This window comes from Chroicocephalus ridibundus, chromosome 25 (assembly GCF_963924245.1).
Source record: "Chroicocephalus ridibundus chromosome 25, bChrRid1.1, whole genome shotgun sequence".
NCBI lineage: Eukaryota > Metazoa > Chordata > Aves > Charadriiformes > Laridae > Chroicocephalus > Chroicocephalus ridibundus.
Window position 1 is genome coordinate 1,052,754 of NC_086308.1, and position 22,932 is coordinate 1,075,685.

General features: G+C 50.0%; 1 protein-coding gene across 1 annotated transcript; it reads right to left on the bottom strand.

Moving 5' to 3' along the window:
- Positions 1-17,682: 17,682 nt before the first annotated feature.
- LOC134527024 (olfactory receptor 14A16-like) lies at positions 17,683-22,173 on the bottom strand (the record flags this gene model as incomplete). The annotated part of the gene is made up of 2 exons (XM_063359370.1): positions 17,683-17,823; positions 21,709-22,173. Coding segments are annotated over 2 exons (606 nt in total), but the record flags the coding sequence as incomplete, so codon positions are not given.
- Positions 22,174-22,932: the final 759 nt, after the last annotated feature.

The window sequence follows — 22,932 nt, forward strand, 5'->3', positions numbered from 1 at the left end:
ACCTCCCTCCATCTGCCAGCAATGCTTTTCCTGCTGCAGCCCAGGAGGCTGTTGGCCTTTGTCATGGTGGTGCATTGCTGGCTCATGCTCAGCTGTTTGTCCTCCAGGACCCCAAGGTCCTTCTCTGCAGAGCCACTATCTAGCCAGTCAGCCCCCAGCATGATGCCCACAGTGTGGCTAGATCACAAGCTGTCCTCCCCCAGGGACCTTCTCAGCAGCAGCTTGTCCTTCTTGCAGATCAGCTCCACCGCTGCCATAGGTCCCACAGTGCTTCAGAGTAACCTGGGACAGCAAACCCCTCTCCTGCCAGGGCTGCGCAGCCAAGGCCTGTTTCTCTCTGGCCCTGGGGACTGCAGCTTTTACTCTCGTTGTGGGAATCTCATCCATCGTTTTGTGTCCACCTGCCATCCACTCCAGCATGCCTCTGCAGGGTTTCTGGCAGGAAGTGTGGCCTGTGGGGGACCCACACCGGAGCAGGCTGCGAGTGCACATTGCTGGCTCAGGTTGAGCTTCTCATCCACCAGCACACCCAAGTCCCTCTCCTCAGGGCTGCTCTCAAGCCATTATCCACCCAGCCTGTATTTGTGCCTGGGATTGCCCCAACCCACGTGCAGGACCTTGCACCTGGCCTGGTTGAACTTCATGAGGTCCACACAGGCCCATCTCTCAAGCCTGTCCAGGTCCTTCTGGATCGCATCCCATCCCTCCAGCTTGTCAACTGCTTCACACAGCTTGGTGTTGAAGCAAAGAACTCTACACAACAGCACTTGGATACTGTGAAGTCCGTGTTCTTTATTCAGCTTTCTTGTTGCCCTTGATGCCTCTGGCCAGATTTGACTCTCTCTGGGCTTTAGCTCTCCTGACATGATCCATGGCTGCTTGGACAATTTCTCTGTATTCCTCCCAGGCTACCTGTCCTTGCTTCCACCTTCTGTAGGCTTCCTTTTTCTTTGATTTACCCATGGTAAGTCCATGCTGATGGTTCTTAGCACAGCTGCCAAATGGGCCACACTGATGCACAAGTGGAGCTGGTACTGCCAAGAGGCAGAGCTGGTCAGAGATGCGAAGACCAGTCTCAGCCTTGGCTGTAGTGACCATCAAATGGTGGTCTCCCAGATCTCCAGGGGAACAGGGAAGGAGAGGAGCAGAGCATAAACCCTGGACAGTAGGGAAGGAGGCCTACTGAGGGCACTGGCAGGTGGGCTCCCATGGAAACCATGTCAGGGCCCTGAAAACATCCACAGGCCTTCATGGCCCTGAGCAGCTTCACCTGGGGCCTCCTCCCACCCCTCTGTCCATCAGCTCAGGATCCCCTTTAAGCCCAGGCCTGAGGTTCAGCCCCAGCTTGATCTATGCTGTAGGTGTAAAGGTTCTCCAGACACAGCCTTGCCTGTCCATGGACCTTGTTGGTTTGCTCTTGCAGGCTGACTTCCCAGCTTGATTCTTTATCGGGTGGACCACGAAAGAACTGCCATTCACTGAGCGGCCCTCCAAGTGCCAGACCCCAGCTGATTCACAGGGGCCTAGGGCCTTTCTGCTTTCTTTCTTCATGTCACTTGGTCAGGTTTGGGGAGGAGAGGAAGAAAAGCATGTGAGGTTTCTGGGTGCGAATGACTGAAATTGGGAAGCAGAAGCATCCCATGTGAAGTGATGTAAAGGCTAGGCTAGTTCAACACTCTTATTTTCAGCTCCTTTCTTGGAGGCCTTCAACCTTCCACAGAAATCTGGAAGCTCTGAGATCCCTCCATCTCACTCTCTTTTAGCAATTAAGTTGATAGTAACCAAGCCAGAGGCTTTGTTTCCATTCTCTTTACCGCCTAAATCACCACTTGGTCTGGAGATGTGGAGAAGTTTGTAGAAGAACAAGAAAGACAAGAAAGTGGCTGCTCCCAGGAATCTCAGGAGGCATGGCATACTGATAGCTTTGTTCAGGAAGCTGGTCAAATGCCTCAAGGCATGACCAATGCTGGTCAAATGTTGCTCAAGGCTTTATCCCGTAGGAGATGGAAAACATCCAAGGACAGAGATGGCACAATGTCACTGGGAAACCTCCTGCAATGCTTGGATGCCCTCACAGAGAAAAAGATTTTCATTTTCTTTGTCCTGAACCTTCCTTATTTCAACATCTGACCATTGTCTATTAACTTCCTGCCAAGCACCACTGTCACAAGCCTGGCCCCATGGCCCTGAAAATGTCCCCATAGGGACACACAGGCTGCTATGAGCTTCCCAAGACCTTCCCTTCTCCAGGCTAAAGAAGGCCTTTCCCCTTCAGCCCCTAAGCATCTTGGTGGCCAACCGCTGAACTCGCTCCCAGCTATCACAATCTTCCTTGCTGTGATGTGTTGACCATGGCCAATAGCCAATAGCCCAGCAGCCACACAGTCGCTCACACTTTCTTCCCCCTTCACAAGTGGGACAAGGAAGAAATAAAGTGTGAAAAGTTTTGGGTCAACATAACAATTTAACTGGTGAAGAGAAGAGATGAAAAAAAACCTCAACAAGTGAAACGGAGACCATCACTCAACACCTCCCACAAGCAGACTAATGCCCAGCCAGTCTCCAAGCAGCAGACTCCTTAAACAATAAAAAACCCCACCATCTTCCTCCTGTGCCTCAAGCTTTTATTTCTGAGCATGAGGTCATATGGTATGGAATATGCCTCTGGTCAGTTTGGATCAGCGGTCCTGGCTGGGTCCCCTCTCAACTTCTTTCTCACCTCCCACCTACTCACTGGAGGGAGCAGAACGAAGAAACAGAGAAGGCCTTGACACCATGCAAACTCTCTTCAGCAATACCCAAAACACTGGAGTCTTCTGAGTTTTCTCAAGTCCCACGGGCATAGGAAACGGCCATCCTCCGGGACTTCTTGTGGTCTGGTCCAGAAGAGAAGCCGTGCTGGGCTGGCCTTTTTCCTTTAGGAGCGTTAGAGCAGCAGCCCATGGAGGACCTCGGTGGAGCAGGCTCCTGGCAGGACCTGCTGCCCAAGGAGAGGAGCCCATGCTGGAGCAGGTTTTGCAGCAGGACCTGTGGCCTGTGGGGGACCCACACTGCAGCAGTCCACGCCTGAAGGACTGTACCCTGTGGAAAGGATCCACGCTGGAGCAGTTTGTGGAGAACTGCAGTCAGTGGGAAGGACCGACAGTTGGGCAAGGTCAGAAACAAAGTGTTATGAACTGACGGCAGCTCCCATTCCACAACCCCCCTGTGCCACTCGGGGCAAAGGTAGAAGAGTTAGGAATGAAGTTGAGCCTGGGAAGAAGGGAGGGAGGGAGGGGGGAAGGTGTTTTGAATTGTGTTTTATTTCTCACTGTCCTATTCTGTTACAATCAATTGGAAATACATTTAATGAATTTTCCCAAGTTGGGTCTGTTTTGCCCATGGCAGTAATTGGTCAATTAATTGGTAAACAAATGATCCTCCGAGTTTATTGCTATTGACAAACATGGCGAGAGTTGCCCTCATGCACAAATGCAGTTACTTCATGGTGAAGGCAGTCAGGTTGGCGAGGCATGATTGACCCTTGGTAAGTCCATGCTGATGGGTTTTGGACACGTTCTGTTGTTGGTGCCCACAAATGTCACCCAAGAGGACTCCAACTGATGGCCCGCTCCTCACCGATGTGAGCTTCTGCAGCCTCTGGTTCCCTGGGGTGCACTATTGGATTCTTCCAAGGACGGGTGCACCACTTGCTTGTCCTCTCTCTCAAGAGACCTCTGCCAATCCCATGACCTCTCAGAAAGGATATTCCAAAGAAATATTGATCTTCCCTGTGACGCCATTACAACTATTCTCCCTGTTACACAGTGCAGTTAGTTTCTCTAATTTTTTGTCTACTTGTCCCGATACAGTGACCATTTCTAAAGTCACCTTTTCAGATCCAGACTGTCTAGGCAAAGGCCCTTTCCATAATTCTTCAGTTTTCTTCTCCATTTACTCTTTGTTCATCCAGGTACCTCTCGCCCACGCTGCTGCTTTCACCTTCAGGGACTCAACAGCCTGACTGTCTCTCAACAGTCTAATTGCCTCCTTAGCCAGCTCTTTAATTATGTTTATATCTATCGTTTTTTGTCTAACTACCTAAGTTTATCCCTTGTAGAAATCAACCTCATTAGTGGTAGCTTGTACTTAGCATATGATTGCAGAATATCATTTATTTTTTATGAAAACTGATTGTGCTTTACTTTTCTTTTCTGAAGAATGGGGAAAATTCTCCTGTGCCTGGGTGCAGCCAGGTCTCTAAGGGGCTCAGGTGGGAGATGGTGCAATGGAGCTGTAACCTGCAGCTGCAGAGAGCAGTGGAGAAGTCTGATGCAAGGAGCAGTGATGCAAGTCCCAGGTGGGCAATGTCAGAAATGGTGAGGTTGGGGAGGTGAGGAGCAAGGCTGTCCATCCAGCGATGGACATCAAGGGACTGCTTTCCCTAGGTGTCCAGACTTCCTGAGGAAACACTCTGCACCAATATCAATCAGAGAATGCTTCTATCACCTCTTCTGTAAAGTGAAAAGTAATAAAATATATCCTTTAACAGAGAAGATCATTTTTATCAGATGCATTTTGAAATCTTCCTACTTCATTACACTATGAAACCTCTCCAATTAGCTGTACAAGTCTTGAAGAAAATTACAAAAAGAGAAGCTTGTTAAGGCTTTCTGTCTTGTAATGAGCCCCATGGGGTATTTGCTGCTGAGTCCACAGACCTCAGATCCTGAGAGAAGGTTGAACAGAGTGCTCAAGAAATCAGAAGTCAAACTCCAAGTACCTGGAAGCATTAATGAGCCCCACTGAGGGCCATTCCTGACAAAGCCTCCCCAGGGACTCGTTAGAGCAGATAATTGGAGGCTGTGATTGCAGGTGGGCAAAGGCAGAGTGCAGGTGGCTGTAATGCTGAAGAAACCCTTGCTTTGTTTGATGCAGCAGAAAGGCCAAGCCCTCAGCCCCAGGCCCTGGCAAGGCAGATCCTGTCCCTCGCTTGTGGCCCAGGGCTCTTCCTGGGGCAGAGGGATGTGAGGGGGAGCAATGCCAAGTGTAGGAAAATTCTGTGACACCTCCTGGCCTCCCAGAGAAGGGGCGAGGAGGAAACAGAGTCCTGAGGCTCAAAACAATCACAGACTCATGGAATCATCTATGTTGGAAAGGATCTTTAACATCATTGTGTCCAACTGTAAACCCAGCCCTGCCAGGTCCACCACTAAACCACATCCCTGTGTGCCGCATCTTGTGGCGCTGTGCTCTCCCGCTTCTGCCCCTCCCCAGCTCCTGCTCAAGCCATAACCATCAGTGGGAGGTGTGATGAGTGTCACCTGGACTTTGGGGGATGGCTGGCAACACAGCCAACACACTGTCTGGAGTGGGGGCCTAGATATTTTGTTCCCATGCGAATATTACTGTAGGTCAATTCTCTTACTCTATAAATAGTGGACAGCCCAAGAGTGCTTGGAGCTCTCCTGCACGGCAGTGGGCTGCACGCCAGGATCTCCCCTTGAGCAGGGATGCTCGCTTAAGGTTCTACTCCTAGACGTCGAGAGATTCCTTGCCACAACAGATTCTCGGTAGGTGATTAATAGAACGTTAAACTGTGAAATCTTAGCTAAGTGATAGAAAGGATTGATTCCACATATATAATCCTTTAGACATAAACCGTTAACCAAGGCTGGGACTAGCATTGGATCCAGCCTCAGGCAGACTCCTCTCCGAGAAGGAGTTTAGAAAGAAAGTTGAGCCTCATGACTCAACGGGAGGGTCTCCCTGACAGCTTGTCCGACCCTGTCCTCTATGCAATAAAGAATCAAGTGTACCTTGTCATCACATCCCATAAAACACTGTCGCGTTCACTACTCATTTTGTTAAATCACATAAAGACTCTCCAGATACTAAGGGGGAACCTCCAGCAGCTCAGCCTTTGCTTCCCCCTCCGCTACCTCTGCGACGCGCTAAGTCGCCCGGACCCTTAAAGGTCTGTGCCGCAGGCTACCCTCCTGAGGAAGATCCGCTTGACCCGGGGCCCGTTGATCCCGATAAAGAGCCTGACTTGTATCCCCCTGACCCTCATGATACATGGGCGAATATTAGACGTCAAGCTTTAAAAGAAGGTGACTTGGAAATAGCGCGAACGATAGTCGCCCCTGTTATTTATCAAGGCCGGGGAGTGCAGTGGGAGGCTTTGTCCTTCCCGGTGATTAAAGAGCTGCGCCGTACCGTCACAGAACACGGGCTCTCTTCCCCATATTTTGCGAGCCTGCTGCCTTCTGTCTTTGATACGTATGTTATGACTCCTCATGATTTAAAATCGCTAGCGCAATTGTTATTAACCCCTACCCAGTATTCCCTCTGGGAGTCGCATTGGAGAGGGGGCCTTCAAACTCTCCTCACCAGCTACGTAGGTCATAATAATGCTGCTCTTGCCGCACTGACCATGGAGCACCTTATGGGTACGGGTCAGCACTCTGATCCAGCGGCACAGGCTCGAGATTGTCCACGAGAGGCCCTGGAAGTGATCCGCGAAGAAGCAAAAAAGGCTTTACTCAAAATACCCGATTCCTGTAAACCTCAAAAGGCATTCACCTCTATTACGCAGGAACCTCGGGAACCGTACATGCAATTTATTGATAGACTTAAGCAAGCTTTAGAATGCCAAATAGATAATACCGAAGCTCGAGAGATTCTGCTATTAAAATTAGCAGTTGAAAATGCTAACGCCGACTGTAAAAAATTACTTAAATCTCTCCCTAACCCAGCTCCGACCTTGGTCGAAATGGTGGAGGCTTGTAATCGTATTGGTACTGTGGACCATAAATTTGAAGCGATGGCAGCTGCTTTTGCAGCTATGAGAGGCACGTCTGGAGGAGGAAATTGCTACGGTTGTGGTAAACCAGGCCATATCAAACGAAATTGTCCCGCTTCTAATGGGGGGGCTAAAGCCCAAGCCCCTGGGATCTGTCCCCGATGCAGGAAGGGGCGTCATTATGCTAATCAATGTCGTTCTAAGTATAATTTTCAAGGGCAGCCGATACAGGGGAACCGCTTGCGGAGCGCGGGGCAGCGACGCGCACAGACACAAGTATCGTCGCCGGTGAATCGAGCCATGCAGATGGGTGTGACCTCGCCACAAGTCTTCGCCCAGCAACAGCCGGTAGCGCCGGATTGGACCTGGCAACCTCACACGCAGTAACGTTGCTTGATTCCTCTGTTCATTTATTAGCAACTAATGTTTCAGGTCCTTTACCCCCGAAAACACAAGGGCTACTATTAGGGAGATCATCGGTTACCTTAGCCGGACTTTTTGTATTGCCTGGAGTAATTGATGCGGATACCGTTGGGGAAATTAAAATCATGGCCTGGGCCCCATTTCCCCCTTGCACAGTACCCAAAGGAAGCCGCATTGCACAATTACTACTGATCCCGCAGAACGCAAGCTCTCTTTCGCCTCACCCACCTCCGCAGCAAAGACAAGGAGGTTTTGGATCTACTGGGGATCCACAGATTCTCTGGGTACAGTCCATTTCCCAGAAGCGACCACTTTGTCAGTATACTCTTATTCATGGCACTCAGCAAGTAATCCTGAATGGGATTATTGACACAGGGGCCGATGTTACCGTAATTTCACAGGCGAAGTGGCCTCCACAATGGCCTTTGGCAGCTGTGCCTCAGGCGCTAGCCGGAATCGGAGGAGTTGGTAGAAGCCACCAATCCTCGGAATTGATCCAAATCAAAGGCCCAGAAGGACGAGTGGCTTCCGTCAAGCCTTTTGTGCTGCCTGTTCCTATGGTCTTATGGGGACGTGATGTGCTGTCACAAGGGGGAACTTCCATTCAGTCGCATTTTTAGGAGGGGCCATTGAGGTGCGCGACACCCTGAAACTGACTTGGAAAACTCAGACGCCCATTTGGGTAGATCAATGGCCCCTACCACTCGAAAAGCTTCGCGCTCTCCAAGAACTGGTTACGGAACAATTAGCAAAAGGACATATAGTACCTACTACTAGTCCTTGGAATTCACCTGTCTTTGTTATTAAGAAGCAATCTGGCAAGTGGCGCCTGCTCCATGATCTCCGAAAAATCAACGATGCTATGGTAGATATGGGAGCTCTGCAGCCAGGGCTCCCTTCTCCAACTATGATCCCCCGCAATTGGCATCTCACCGTTATTGACCTTAAGGATTGCTTTTTTAATATTCCACTACACCCTGACGACGCTGCCAAATTTGCTTTTTCAGTCCCAAGTGTCAATATGCAAGCTCCTGTGCAACGATATCAGTGGGTTGTACTGCCACAGGGAATGAAAAATAGCCCGACAATTTGTCAATGGTATGTCGCTAAGGTACTTAGCCCTGTCAGGGTTGCGTTGCCTCAAGTTCTGTTATATCATTATATGGATGATATCTTGATGGCTGCGCCTCACCTTGAGCTCATGGAAAAGGCCATAGCCCTTGTCACGGCTGCTGTCAATTCGGCAGGCCTCTGTATTGCGCCCAAAAAAGTCCAGAAAATGCCCCCTTGGACCTACTTGGGTTGGCGCATCAGGACCCAGACGATAGTTCCCCAACCTGTGCATATACAGGCGGACATTAAAAATTTGCACGATGTTCAAAAATTATTAGGGACCATTACTTGGGTCCGACCCTTGCTAGGAATCTCCAATTCAGACTTAAGCCCTTTGTTTGAACTCCTCAAGGGAGATTCCGATTTACGCTCCTCTCGTCGACTGGGTCCTGAAGCCGCTGCCTCATTACAAAAAGTAGTGGAAGCCATCGCCTTACGGCAAGCACACCGCTGTGCGCCTGAATTGCCCTTCAATTTAATTATTTTGAACCCTGCACGTCAGCCATATGCTTTGATTTTTCAATGGGACCCTAACAATCCTGATCCCTTATTAATCATTGAGTGGGTCTTTTTACCCAACCAGCCCACTAAAACAATTTGGACACAACATGAAATGTTTGCTTCCTTGATAATTAAAGCACGGCAGCGCTTGCTTGCCTTGTCAGGGATGGACTTTGCTTCTATCTGTTTACCTGTAACTAATACGTACCTACAATGGTTATTCCAACAGTCTGATGCTTTCGTATTTGCCTTAACAGATTATTCGGGTCAACTAACCTCACATCCTCCGTCCCACAAGCTTCTACATGCTCATTTTAACTTAATATCCATACCAAAGAGATGTCACCAGCCCCTCCAAGGCCTTACTGTGTTCACCGATGGGTCTGGAAAAACACACAAGTCGGTGATTGTCTGGTGGGATGACCGCTCTCAACAATGGGAGTCGGACGTTGAGACGGTCTCCGGGTCCCCTCAAATCGTAGAGCTTGCCGCTGTTGTTCGAGCTTTTCGTAAGTGGTCTACACCACTGAATCTTATTACTGATTCTGCTTATGTTGCAGGCGTCGTCGAACGGGCAGAGGCCTCGGTGCTGCGTCATACTTCGCATGCTGATTTGTTTGCTTTGTTGCAGGAACTTGTTTTCCTTTTAACCTCTCGAACACATCCCTATTTTGTTTTACATGTTAGATCGCACACCTCTTTACCTGGGTTTATTGCAGAGGGCAATCGACGGGCCGATATGCTCACTCTGCCGGTACAAGTTTTACCTGACCGTATTGCACAAGCTAAGCTTAGTCATTCCTTTTTCCATCAGAATGCAGGGGGCCTCAAACGTCAGTTTGGCCTCACTTCTCAGCAAGCGGCGAACATTATCGCTGTCTGCCCTGATTGTCAAAAACATTCTTTTCCTACGGCACCAGGTGGGGTTAATCCCAGAGGTTTACAAAGCCTGCAATTATGGCAGACGGATGTCACACACTATCCAGAATTTGGGAGATTAAAATACGTCCATTCCTCTATTGACACCTTTTCAGGCGCTCTATTTGCCTCCTGCCATGTGGGGGAGGCGACGAAAGATGTTTGCAGGCATCTGCTGCGTGCTTTTGCTACCTTAGGCATCCCTGCACAAATCAAAACAGACAATGGCCCTGCTTATGTCTCGGCTGCACTTAAAACCTTTTTTATCTCTTGGGGGATCACTCACATCACTGGGATCCCGCATTGCCCTACGGGCCAGTCCCTGATTGAACGCTCTCATCAGTCTTCAAAGCGCTTGTTACAGCAACAGAAAGGGGGAGTAGGGACAGCCACCCCTGAAGAACGTCTACAGAAAGCCCTGTATGTTTTTAACTTTTTAAATTGTTCTTTAATAGATAACAACCCTCCGATCGTTCGCCACTTTAACACAAACACTTCTTTCGAAGCCAGTGTAAAAGCTCCAGTCCTGATCCGCGACCCTGAGACAGGTAAGGTCTTGGGGCCGTACCCCCTTGTCACATGGGGCAGAGGCTATGCTTGAGTTTCCACAGAACGAGGCCCCAGGTGGATCCCAGCGAAGAGCGTGCGACCTTTCCGTGAACCCCTACCACAGTCGGACGGCCACAACACCAATCCACAGCTAGATCATTCCCCTGAACAGCATACCGGAGAACATTCGGAGGACTGATGCAGTGCTCTTATGGACAATAGAGCAGAGACGCCAGTAGAACATATTCATTGCGTCACCTGTGGTAATTGTGACCCTTGGGTTTTATGTGACTGCTATCGCTGTGGTAAGAGATGGTAGCGACGGTTAACATTGGCCAATAGATGGTGTGACAGTTGCCTAATATATGAAGTTAGCATTGTAAGAATTTAGCATTGCAAAAAAAAAAAAAAAAAAAAAAAAAAAAAAGAAAAAGGGGGTGGGGGGAAGAGTCCGTCAAACATTATGATCCTGTTAACACTTTTTTGTATATGTGCAGCCTGGACACATGCCAATCCTTTGCCAGGGTACCACCCTCACCTTTTTGACCCCCGTCAAAATGTCTGGGTTACTCTGGCCAGGTCGCTCAATACAACTAGCTTTTGTGCCAGTCTTGCTATGCCCAGCTCGCCCTTCATCACCTGCTTAGTAGGGGTGCCACTGAATAACTCGACCTTTTTACTGTTTAATAACTCTATGACAACCTTACAGAAGCAGTACAGTATTTCTGGAAGGCTTCCTTTTTCATGGAAAAATCTTAAGGACCTTTTTGAAAAACACAATAATTGGGATGATAAATTACCAATAGGGCCCGAGCCGCAGGAAATTGACTTAGTAGATTCTCTTAATGCTTCTCACTGTTTGTTTATTGGCCTTAGGTCATGGTCGGGGGCCCAAAAAGAGGGGCGCTTAGTAAAGGATTCTCCACCGACCGTCATCTCACCTATTGGTAATGCTACCCTCTGGCAACAACAATGGTGTTTGAGCATTGCTCGAGACGCCACTCACTCAGCCCCCGGTACCATGCTCCCTAGGCGGCTCCCCTTGGGGTTCTTTTTTATTTGTGGAAATAGAGCTTGGTCTGGGATCCCTTCTAACCCTAGAGGAGGCCCGTGTACTATTGGACAGCTTAGTCTTGGCACTCCTCACTATCATCCAAGCCCAAAACAGCAGTTACGTTTTACTCGTGACACAACACAAGCATTAGATAATACTTGCGACGATAATGTTAAGCTATGGAATCGCTGGGAGGTTTTTTTCGCCTCGCTATTTACCCCTGGGGTGGCAGCAGCGAGAGCCCACAGAGACTTAGATGCAATTGCCTGTTGGGTGGTTAAGCAAGCAAATGCTACCAGCCGCATACTATCTGAGATGGCTGAAGACTTGTCCACGGTACAACACGCAGTCCTGCAAAACAGAGCCGCTATTGACTTCTTGCTACTGGCCCACGGACATGGCTGTGAGGACTTTGACGGAATGTGCTGCATGGACTTAGAGGACCACTCTTCTTCGATACATAAGCAAATTACACAACTCCTCGCGCATTCACAAAAGGTGCAATCTGATATGGACTTCTTCGGATTGGGTGCTTCGGGGGATTGGTTTGGGCTAAAGGGCTGGCTTAGGAGCCTGGTACAATCTGCTGTGCTCATATTAGTTATTATATTGGTAGGCCTCTTGATTCTAAGCTGCGCTCTTTCCTGTGTCAGGTCTATGGTGACTAAAGTTGTTCAACATACATGGTTTATTCAAAACGGCGATATTCCGAAGATTTACGGTAGTGTTAGTTCTGTCCAGCTCACTGAGTATGATGACCTTTAAACCTGCGCCTCAGTTCTGCCTTTAAAGAAACAAAAAGGGGGAGATGTCGGGTCTGCCAGCGGAAAAGTACAAGTATGCAAGAAACTCGAGGGCATGCCGACCTTGTAGATCTGAGACAAATAGCTCTGAGGAGTCAGGGAACAGCTGGCCTTGCAGACCCGAGACAAATAACCTTGAGGAAGTAGGGAGTAAGCAACAAGTTATAACGGTAGCTTCTAGCACATAGCAAAACTGTAGCTTCTAGCATGTAGCGAAACCGCAAGTAGGAGGGATTATTGTAATGAAACATTTAGAGCTAAGCCAATCAGAAATGATAGAATTTATGTAACTGTTAAGTAGCTGTATAAAAGGCTTTCCGACGCGTCTAATAAACTGACATTTTGCTTGCATCAAGCAGCTTCCTGTCTCTCAATCGCAGCATATATTCATAAATATTTCACTCTTCATGCCCAGGCATCTTAGCTTTGTTGGACGCCCTACCAGTGAGCCCAGAAACCTCAGCCCATGGAAGAGAAATCCCAAGACATTTCACTGCTCAGAAAGTAAACGCTGGAAGAAGCCTTGGGACCATTAGTGTGGATGTCCCACCACCTATGTTAGAGTCCAGAAAGTTTCCAAGATGAAGAGACCACACAGGCTCCAAACACAGCCACAAGCCTCATTTTGGCCTACAAAGGTATTCAGAAGGAAATGACTTCACAAACACAGACCCCAGTCATGAGCCTGCTGCTGGATAATCATGTGCCCAAGCAGCAGCGATCCCACAAGCAACCTCTAGCTGCTGGTGTGTTCCATACATGATGGCGTGTCCCATACTGTGTGTTGCATTCATACGCATGCTGCTGGCATGTCCCATACTTGGGGCCTCACAAGAACCAAGCCTGGTCTTCAACCTGCTGGCCTAAGGGGTGCTCTGGAACACAGGGCTTCAAACACCCACGAGCTTGCTCATGGTCCCTCAGGTCCTCAGGCAGCAGCACCCTCACAACTGCCATTCAGGCCATTTGCCTGCTGCGGGGCTATCAAGGACTCAGGCAGAAGTGACCTCCAAATCAATATCTGCCTGCTTCTGGCCCATCAGAGACTGTGGCAGCACTGACCTCATAACCAACATCCACACCCCGTGCCTGCTGCTGGCCTGTCAGGTACTCATGGAGAAATGACCTCGTAGGCACCGAACCCAGCCTTGAGCCGGGGGTTGGCCTGCCACCAGGTTCCTGCCGTTATAGCAGCGGTGACCTCACAATCAACACGCCAGGCCTTGGCCTGCTGCTGGCCTGTTGGGTTCTCAGGCAGAAGGGACCTCACAAGCATCTACCCTAGATGTTGCTGGACTGCCATGTCCTCACAGAATCATGTAGATTGAAAGGGATCTTTGGAGATCGTCTAGTTCATTCCTGCTGCCCTAGAGGGAGTCAGCCAGAGCAGGTCACTTAAGAAGATGTCCAGGCTGGTTTTTAGTGTCTCCACAACAGGACACTCCACAGCCTCTCAGGGCAGCCCGTGCCAGGGTTGTGTGTTCTTGATGCCAAAACCTGTTTTCTTGAGTTCAGTTGGAATTTCTTGTTTTTGAGGATTGGGGCCCAAAGCATGTGCCCTGTGTGGGAACGGTGAGAGACATGGGCTTCTTCAACCTGGTGAACCTCCTCCAGCGAGGGTCACCATCCAAAAGGAATAACCTCACTCCAAGTATGGGAGAGAGATGGATGGGATATGACAGATATAAACACATGGAAGGATTTGGCTGAAGAGATTATCAGCCTGCTGAAAGACCAGGGCATTCTTCCAACTGCCTGAAGCTCAAAGCAGCACCTGGGGAGTTTAGAGGGATGTGCCTGAGCGAGAAGTAAGGGGATGGGAAACTGGAGAGCAATGGGAAGGCGGGCCCTGCTGCCCCATTAATGGTCCAGTGGCCCCACCGTGCTGGAACCGCATGGGACAGGTGTGCTCAAGGGTGGGGAGACATCTCCCTGGCAAAGTACCCCAGCAGCCCTCAGGGCTCTGTCCCCCTCAGCCCTCCTGTTTTGGTGGCCTCCCCCAGGGCCTGGGCCACAGATGGTCTGTGTCCCCTCAGTGCCAGCCCCTCTCCCCAGGCCAGCACAAGAGTCCTGCTCCAGGCACAGAGCAGCCTGCCCTGAGTCAGGGCCTGCAGAAAGAGGTTTCTTCTTCTCATGGATTCCTCCCTGCAGGCACAGAAATGCTCCCTTGCTCTTCTCCCTGGTCACCCTTTCTCCCCAGAGAGCCTTTCCCCAGGTGAGTGTGTCCAGGCTGGCCTGGCTGGACATTCCTGGTTCCCACCCCATGCTCCCTGCAGGGACCTGAGCTGGCGGTGCTGCTCTGCAGAGGGAGGGGGCTGTGGTGCCCTGGGGCCACGGGGTGACCCTGCACTCGCCATGCTGGTCAAGGTGGGGAGCAGCCCCAGCCAGAAAGGGATCACTGCTGCTGAGTCCCCTTCCATCTTCCCTGATTGCTCAGTAGACAAGGACAGGGCTTGGCAGGACAATGGGGTGTCTTTAGTGTCACAAAGGGCAGGGAAGGGCTGCCCTAGATCGGTCCCACAGGGTTTCTAGGACAGTGGGCTGAACAATTGTCTAGTCTTTTGTCCCTTTGGCCTGCTGGCTCCTGGCATTGCAGGGGCCTTGTTAGCCCATGGGCTCTTTAGGTTCACCTTTCCTTCAAGGACACTCCACCTTGGATGGTCACTCATTTGATGAGGTGCCACTCACTGCTCACCCAGACTCACATACTTTTCCGGGAGATCCCATGAGCTCTCCTGGCAACCCCAAGTTCCTCTCCAGGATAGCAGTGGCCATTGGCCATACCACAAGTGGGACAGTACCAGGAAGAACAATCGAAGACCATTTGCACTCTGCTTGGACATGTGCCACCAAGAAGGGAGCTCTCTTCGTCCAGCCCTTGGTCCCTAACAGATCCCCCTGCAACTCTGACCCTGTCCCCCTGAGTCTGTGGAGAACCCCAGAACACCATGAGGACTTTTCATGGAACAGTTCCTTGGGTGTGCTCCTGATACCAGCTTTGGGAGAGGCATCCAGCCTTCTGGCCCTGCCTTTCACACCTTTCATCAGTAGATGACAACTCATTGTATGAGGGTGCCACCTGGGCATGAGCCACCTCCTCATGAGATGCTCCAAAATCTATGCCCTCTGGACAGTCCATAATCTCTTCAAGAATTCCTGGAGGTTTGGTTTCCCTGGTCGAGCTCACTGTGTGATCAGCACTACCCGCTTAGTCCATGTAGTGTCAGTCGCGTGATGTGTGGAGGGGATATCCAGTGTAGCACAGGCAACTGCTGTGCCAGGAGGAGCCGTGCTTGCCCATCAACAACTTCTGAAGTGGCTCAAACCCCCTCATACACTGTCAGGATCTCTTTTTCGGTTGGGGTGTTGAGGGCTTCCGATCCTCAATACCCTCATCTCCAAAGCCTAGAGGCTGACCTCAGGTTTCTCCCGATGATTTCTGCCAGAGGCTCCAGGTGAGACCACGTGCCCCAGCTGCACTGTAGAGACCATTACGCACGGCTGGTCCTGTCTGGACAGACCCAAGAGCTACCACACGAGCTATCTCCTGTTTGATCTGCTCAAAGGGTTGCTGTTGCTCAAGGCCGCACTCAGAATAGATCTTCTTTCAGGTTACTCCATAGAGAGGGCTCACAAGCTGATTATAACCTGGAATATGCATTCTCCAGCATCCCACAAGGCCTAAGAAAGCTTGTGCTTCCTTCTTCTTAGCTGGTGGAGATATAGTTGCTATCTTGTTGACTGCATCCGTAGGGACATGATGGCATCCATCCTGCCATTTTATTCCCAAGAACTGAATCTTCTCTGCAAGTCCCTTGACCTTGCTTCTTTTATGGCAAAACCAGCTTTCAGAAGAATCTCAATTGCTCTTTTTCCCTTCTCACACACTTCTGCCTTGTTGCCCCATATGATGAGATCATGGATGTATTGTAGATGTTCAGGGGTATCACGCTGTTCCAGTGCAGTTTGGATTAGTCCATGTCAAACCGTAGGATAGTCGATTCAGAATCACAGAATGGTAGAGGTTGGAAGAGACCTCTGGAGATCACGTAGTTCAAGCCCCCTGCCAGAGCAGGTTCATCTAGAGCACGTTGCACAGGAATGCGTGCTAAACAACCATAAGGAAGGATTGCTTCCTTCTTATTTTTTTCTATATTTTTTCTTCTCACACAATAAATGATGCCAGCAATCTCCAGTTCATATTGATCCTGAATTTCTGCTAATGGAGCCTCAAGACCCTTTAAGGCAAGACCCTTTATTGCAAACACTCTATGGACAGGCTTTGTCTCAATCTCACCATGTCTCTCATCTGGCAACCAGGACTTACAGCAGCCTGTTCAAACCTGAGCTTTCTCCACTCCAGTCCGTAGCTGCGTGTTTCCACTCCTTGGCACCAGTTCCCACCCGCTTTACCTTGAAAACGAGCTGACACAGAACGGTGTTTCCTAATGGCCAACAAAGGAAATCAAAGGCAGGCAGAGTTCAATACAGAGAAGACATGCCTCAGCTGTATGTCACGTCCCCATTCCCTGCCCTGAAGTTCACTTTCCATTCTGGATGGCCTTAGACCAATAGAAAACACATTTTCCTGTCAAGCACAGATCCCAAACTGTGTTCCGAGGACATGTTTATTTTAATACATTTCACATCTATATCTCCTATCTAAAAGAGGCTGGGCGCAATGAAGGTTGGATACGTTGGATAGATCCTGCCTTTATCTCTTTGCAGTCAAGCAATGGTCCCACCTGCTAGCACTTCCCTCCTATCTATCGTCCCTTTTTTTGAGATGGCCAAATCTTTATGGGGCGTACAATGGCATAACACCATGGCCCTCCAAGTGCCAAACCGTAACCGGTGTACCTGTTCCCTGAGTTCATCCAGGCATCGTCTCCTTCAGGCACCCAGAAATGCAGTGCGAGAGAACATGCTTTGGGACATGTTCCTCATCTCAAGGGAAGCTAAGCAGCCTTTAGCTCCCCACCTCCTTCTCTGGACCCTTTTGAAAGATGCATGCAGCATTTACTTTTTGCCAGATGTCAGGGAGTCCCGCCAGTCTCCAGGACCTTTCCAAGATGATGGAGAGTGGCCTCACTGTGACATTCTCTTACTTTCCAGCACCTCTGGATGTAACCCGTCCATTCCCATGTACTGGTAGTGGTTGACTTTGCTCCTGTAGATCCTGATTTCATTCCTATCTGCCATTGGCTGTTCTTGTCCAGAGTCTTGCCTCGAGGCACAAAGCCCTGAGAGACCTTGCTGGGGAAGCCTGAGGCAAAAAAGGCATAGAGTATCTCGGAACTCTCTCTCCCTACTCGAACTCAATACAGCAGTGTCCAACTAATATCTTTGTTTTCTTCTGGAAGAATTCCTGAAGTTGGAAATCTCGTTATGATTCCCCTGAATTTACTTTCAGGTTTCAAACTGAGTTTTGATACAGGCCAGTGTTCTCCTTGGAGGATGCTGTCCTTGAAGACCAGCTGTACAGAGCTTTGCGCCACCTTCAGTGCTCCTGACCATTGGATCCCCACGAAAACTCCTCAGCGTAGGCCAAAGGCAAAAGGACCTCTGAGGTTCAGCGTCTGCAGTCTTCTGTTCTGCTTCCTCACTCCCCTGGAGTGCTGGGACCCCACTACGTCAGGGTCACGACAGCCAATCTTCACGTCTCTGACCAGCTCTTCCTGCATTGCAGGTATCACATCAAGGTTGGCATTATTTTTGTTGGCCCATCTGGCAGCTGTGCTAAGACGTTGTCCTAAGACACCCCAGAAACCACCTGGACTGTACGTGCGGCTGTGCTCCTCTTTCAGAAGCTGCCAGTATCATGGCAGTCCCCAGCGAGACCCAGGCTCGTACAGCCAGACGCTTCCTTGGGATCCTTCAGAAAGACTATACCCTCTTCCTCATCCTGACTGTGGGTTCCTTATCTCCCACCACGACAGGACACTTCTACTGGCCTCTCCTCTCACCCTCCCCCACAAAGGCTCACCAAACTCTTCACCTGCCCCAAGGAGTTGCGCCATACATCCAGTTAACGGCTTCACTTTCAGGAAACCCCACTCCTGATCCTTCCAGCCTGTCTCTCCTGAAAAGCCTGTAGCCATCCATTGCAGCACCCCAAGCTGTGTGCCTTGTCCCACCACGCCTTGGCAGTTCCTCTGTCAAAGTCAAAAAGCACAGGCTCTCTCTCAACTTGTCTCTTCCCCTGGCTGAGAGTTTTGGTGCACATCTGGGCTGTGGCACCTCAGGTGTAGCTCCAGGCCAAGCTCGGACGTCTCTTAAAGGAAACCTGGTACCAAGCATTGAAGACCTTCTGTGTGCAAAGGCTTTGCTTCACGGCAGAGACACGGTCAAGTGGACGGCACCTGGAAGCTTAAAGCTGAAATTGGATGTTGATGGTGAGCAAAGCCTGCTGTCTGCAAGAACAGAGAGAAACAGGGCTGGGAAGGGCGGCCCTGGCAAGAAAGAGGGTTTTTTTTGTCAGTGGTGTCTCTGCAGCCCTCAAGGGCCTTTGACAAAGGTGAAGGTGATCTCCATGAATGACAAGGTGCTGCTGACAGGTCCCCCATGAGATTTTTTGGCCTGTTCCTTGACTGTATTATGAAGAGGGCGAGTAAATGTTGGGCAAGAGAAAAAACAGCAGTTTGAGAGTGCAACACATGAGTGGAGACCCTGGTGTGCTCTGTCTTGTGTTCTAAACTGCCTCACATCTACTGCATGGAGAAGGGAGAGACCTTGCCCCACTGCAGTGGCAATCAGTCACTTGTGTTATGAAAATTTGCAAGTGGCCCGTGCTGACCGAGCAGAGAGGCTAGGACACAAAGTACAGAGGTGCACGCGTAAATATTTAGTCATGTGCATGAGGTGTCCGAGCTCAATTGGGGTACCTCAAATGTGGTTAAACACAGGGTTCTTATGCCATTCAAGCATTCAGGTACCTTATTATTTGACTAGTGACTAACTAACACACACACGGAGTACCAATTCCGAATCACAGTAAAACTGCACAAAGTAGCTATATCTCTGCAGCTCCATCAGCCATCAGCCTTCTCGCTGCTTGTCTATTGATCCAGACGTCCCCGGAGTTGGTCTATTGCTCATTACTTGTCTGTGATGCTGGACACTGGGAGAGTTTCAAAGGTGTGTAAGAGGGACGAGGATACTGGCATTATCTCGGTTCTCCAGGGGTATCTTTTATCCTTCATGGACAGCTGATTGATTCTGAGAAGTCCTTATTTTGAGGGCAGGGCTGTTCTTCTGGTCCTTGTGATGAGCTGACCTCCTTTAACTCACTTACCCAAGCATGATAAATCAGTACACAATGGGAGCTAGCTAGATATATATCTTAAGAAAGTCAATTCATTTTCATACGATAAAGACTGATGGGCATAAGAGTTAGGGAGGTAGAGTTTGATAACCTTGGATCAGAGGATGTCTGTGGCCAGGTGGGTCCTGCAGAGAGCTTTTTGGTGGTCAAGGATCACCTCTTCGTCATCCAGAACGGTCCATGCCAACATGCAGGAAGTCATGCCAAGGTGGCAGGAGGCTGGCATGCATGAGAAAGGAGCTCTGAGTAACATCAAGCCTGAAGAGGAAGCACAGAGAAGGTGGAAGCTGGCTGCCTTCCAGCCTCCAGGGTTCCGTGGTTCTGTGCTGGAGAGGGCCATTTGTTTGTGTGTGTGTGTGCTTGTCTGTGCATGGGGGAACTGGAGGGATGAGGGAATGCCGAGGCCAGCTTCTAGAGAGATGGAGGGTCTGAGACCAGCTCCTGGCGGGATCCGTGCTGTCTGTGTACCTATAGAGGTATACATCTAACACTAACGCTAACTAGCATGCAAACAGCCCCATCCTCATTGCCCTTTCTCCACAGACTGTGGATTGTCTTGGTCTGGAGTCTTCCCAAGGTCCCTTCCAGAATGAGAGACTGTGCATTTCTTTCCGCCATGGGTCTTCCCTTCATGATGAGGGGGTGAGCGGTCACGTTGCCCATGACCACAGAAGTAAGCAGACATAACTTTGGTCCACTCCGCTGTGGGTTTTTTGTCCCACTCAAGGCATTGACTCAATGCTGCTCATTGGGTATCTCCAAACCGCTTTCATCATATCCTGAGTTGAACTTTTGGTTTTCCTTTTTCCTCTTTCCCCTTCCCAAGTTCTTTTCTTTAACCATTGCCGTAGACTCCTCTACAAGCATCCCAGCTTCTCTTTCCCCACAGGCCCTACATTTGCTTGCTTTGTGCCCTCTCTACGGGGCACAAAGATGTTTCTAACATAGCTGTTGTGACAATTCCTCTGCTGGACAGTACAAAATTAGGAATGTCTTTAATTCCCTGTAGTGCCCTGCAACTCCTCGTGCTGTTATCTTGTGCTGATGCATCACCACAACCATGGTGAGCTGCCTGCACGCAAACATGAAGAATGAACAAAATGGATCTTCAGTCCAGGGGGACCTTGGGAAATTCTGGGAGTCAGCCAGAAGAAACTGCTTAAGTTTTACAAAGAGAAGTGGCCAGTCCTGCATCAGGGGGAAGAAAAACACCGTATTACAGTGCCAGGTGGGACGTGACAGGATGAGCAGTGACCCTGAGGAGAAGGGCCCACGCATTATGAGGGACACCACATGAGCCAGTGGCGCAGGCTGACCATGAACAAGGCCAGCTGCACGCAGGGATGGATTAGGAGGAGAGGGCTACCCAGACAGCTTGACTTTTCATGCCCTTTCAGTGAGCCGTGGTGTGGCCACACCTGGACGTGTCTGTCCCTCTGTGGGAATTCCTGCTGTAGACAGGTGGGGAGGAACGGGAGAGTGCCCAGAGGAGGTCTGCACATGGCCTCTGCTTGAGGCCCCACACCCCATCCTTCTGACCTCTGCCATCCCAGCACAACCCCAGGAACATGCTGTCCCTGGAGAAACACCAGCCTCTCCAGACAGCTCCAGATCCCCCTCCCACAGGATGGGTGGCCTTTATGTCATCTGTGTGAAGGGCTGGGGTACGTCCCTCAGTTAAACCCACGATCTTACCTCTCACCAGGCACCGACTGGTGACTCCTAAATCCAGTCCAATATCTCTAAAATGTTACAAACGGACAGTCAGCTTTTTAGTCCTGGACACATGGAGGAGGAAGAAGAACTTCAGGGGTGAATTTCCTCAGGCATGTTTGGAGAAAGACCCCAGCATTAAAGCACTGCACCAGGGAGATCTTGCTTTGTTAACAGAGACTCTGTGAAAGAGGCCAGCTCTGAGCCACTGCTAAATACATTTTTAGAAGGGAACCAGGTGAAACTAAGACGTAAATGTCTCAGGTGCAGTGACACAAGTGAAACCTTTGTGTAGCAGCATAAAAAACATAAATGACAATATCAACAGCAATGATGAGAAATGTAATCATTAAAAACACAAAGCCAATAACAAAACACACAAAAAAGCAGATGGAATCAAATAGTGCGGGAGTCATTTGTGGAGAGAGGTGGAACATTTCTCCCTCTTGAAAAAAATCCATGAAATCAGATACCTAATGGCCTCCTTGAGCTCCTGGTTCCTCATGCTGTAGATGAGGGGATTCACTGCTGGAGGAACCACTGAGTACAGGACTGCCACCACCAGGTCGAGAACTGGGGAGGAGATGGAGGGGGGCTTCAGGTAGGCAAACACGGCAGTGCTGACAAACAGGGAGACCACGGCCAGGTGAGGGAGGCACGTGGAAAAGGCTTTGTGCCGTCCCTGCTCAGAGGGGATCCTCAGCACAGCCCTGAAGATCTGCACATAGGACAGCACGATGAAAACAAAACAACCAAAGCCTAAACAGACACTAACCAGAAGAAGCCCAGCTTCCCTGAGGTAGGAGTGTGAGCAGGAGAGCTTGAGGATCTGGGGGATTTCACAGAAGAACTGGTCCACAGCACTGCCCTGGCAGAGGGGTAGGGAAAATGTATTGGCCGTGTGCAGCAGAGCGTAGAGGAAAACAAAGCCCCAGGCAGCTGCTGCCATGTGGACACAAGCTCTGCTGCCCAGGAGGGTCCCGTAGTGTAGGGGTTTGCAGATGGCAACGTAGCGGTCATAGGCCATAATGGTGAGAAGACAATACTCTGCTGCGAGAAAGAAGATGAAGAACAAGAGCTGTGCAGCACATCCTGCATAGGAGATGGCCGTGGTGTCCCAGAGGGAATTGGCCATGGCTTTGGGGACAGTGGTGGAGATGGAGCCCAGGTCAAGGAGGGAGAGGTTGAGGAGGAAGAAGTACATGGGGGTGTGGAGGCGGTGGTCATAGGCGATGGCGGTGATGATGAGGCCACTGGCCAGGAGGGCAGCCAGGTAGATGCCCAGGAAGGTCCAGAAGTGCAAGAGCTGCAGCTCCCGCGTGTCTGCAAATGCCAGGAGGAGGAACTGGGTGATGGAGCTGCCATTCGACATTTTCTTCCCCAGGGCTTGGAGACCTGTTAATGGAAAGAAAAGCAGTGAGAAGCTGGGGAAGATTTCTCTCAAACTAAAGTATTCAATTGGTCTTAGAAACCCACCAAACTGGCTCTCGCCTTTCAGGAAGACCTTTTGCAGGTCCTTTTTGTACACTCTGGTTGGTGCTGGCTGATAGTCCACCAGAGAGCTGAGATCTCTGCAGGATTCAGTCCTGCCCTACAGCCATGGGTAAAAAGGAACACGGGGTGATCTCAGATTCAATCCACTCCTGGCATCAAAGGGCTTTTCAGCATTGTCACCCGACTGCAGGGCAGAGCTCAGGGCACCTTGTTGTTGGTGTTGTTCTCTTGTAGTTTCCCCACCACACCTCAGGAG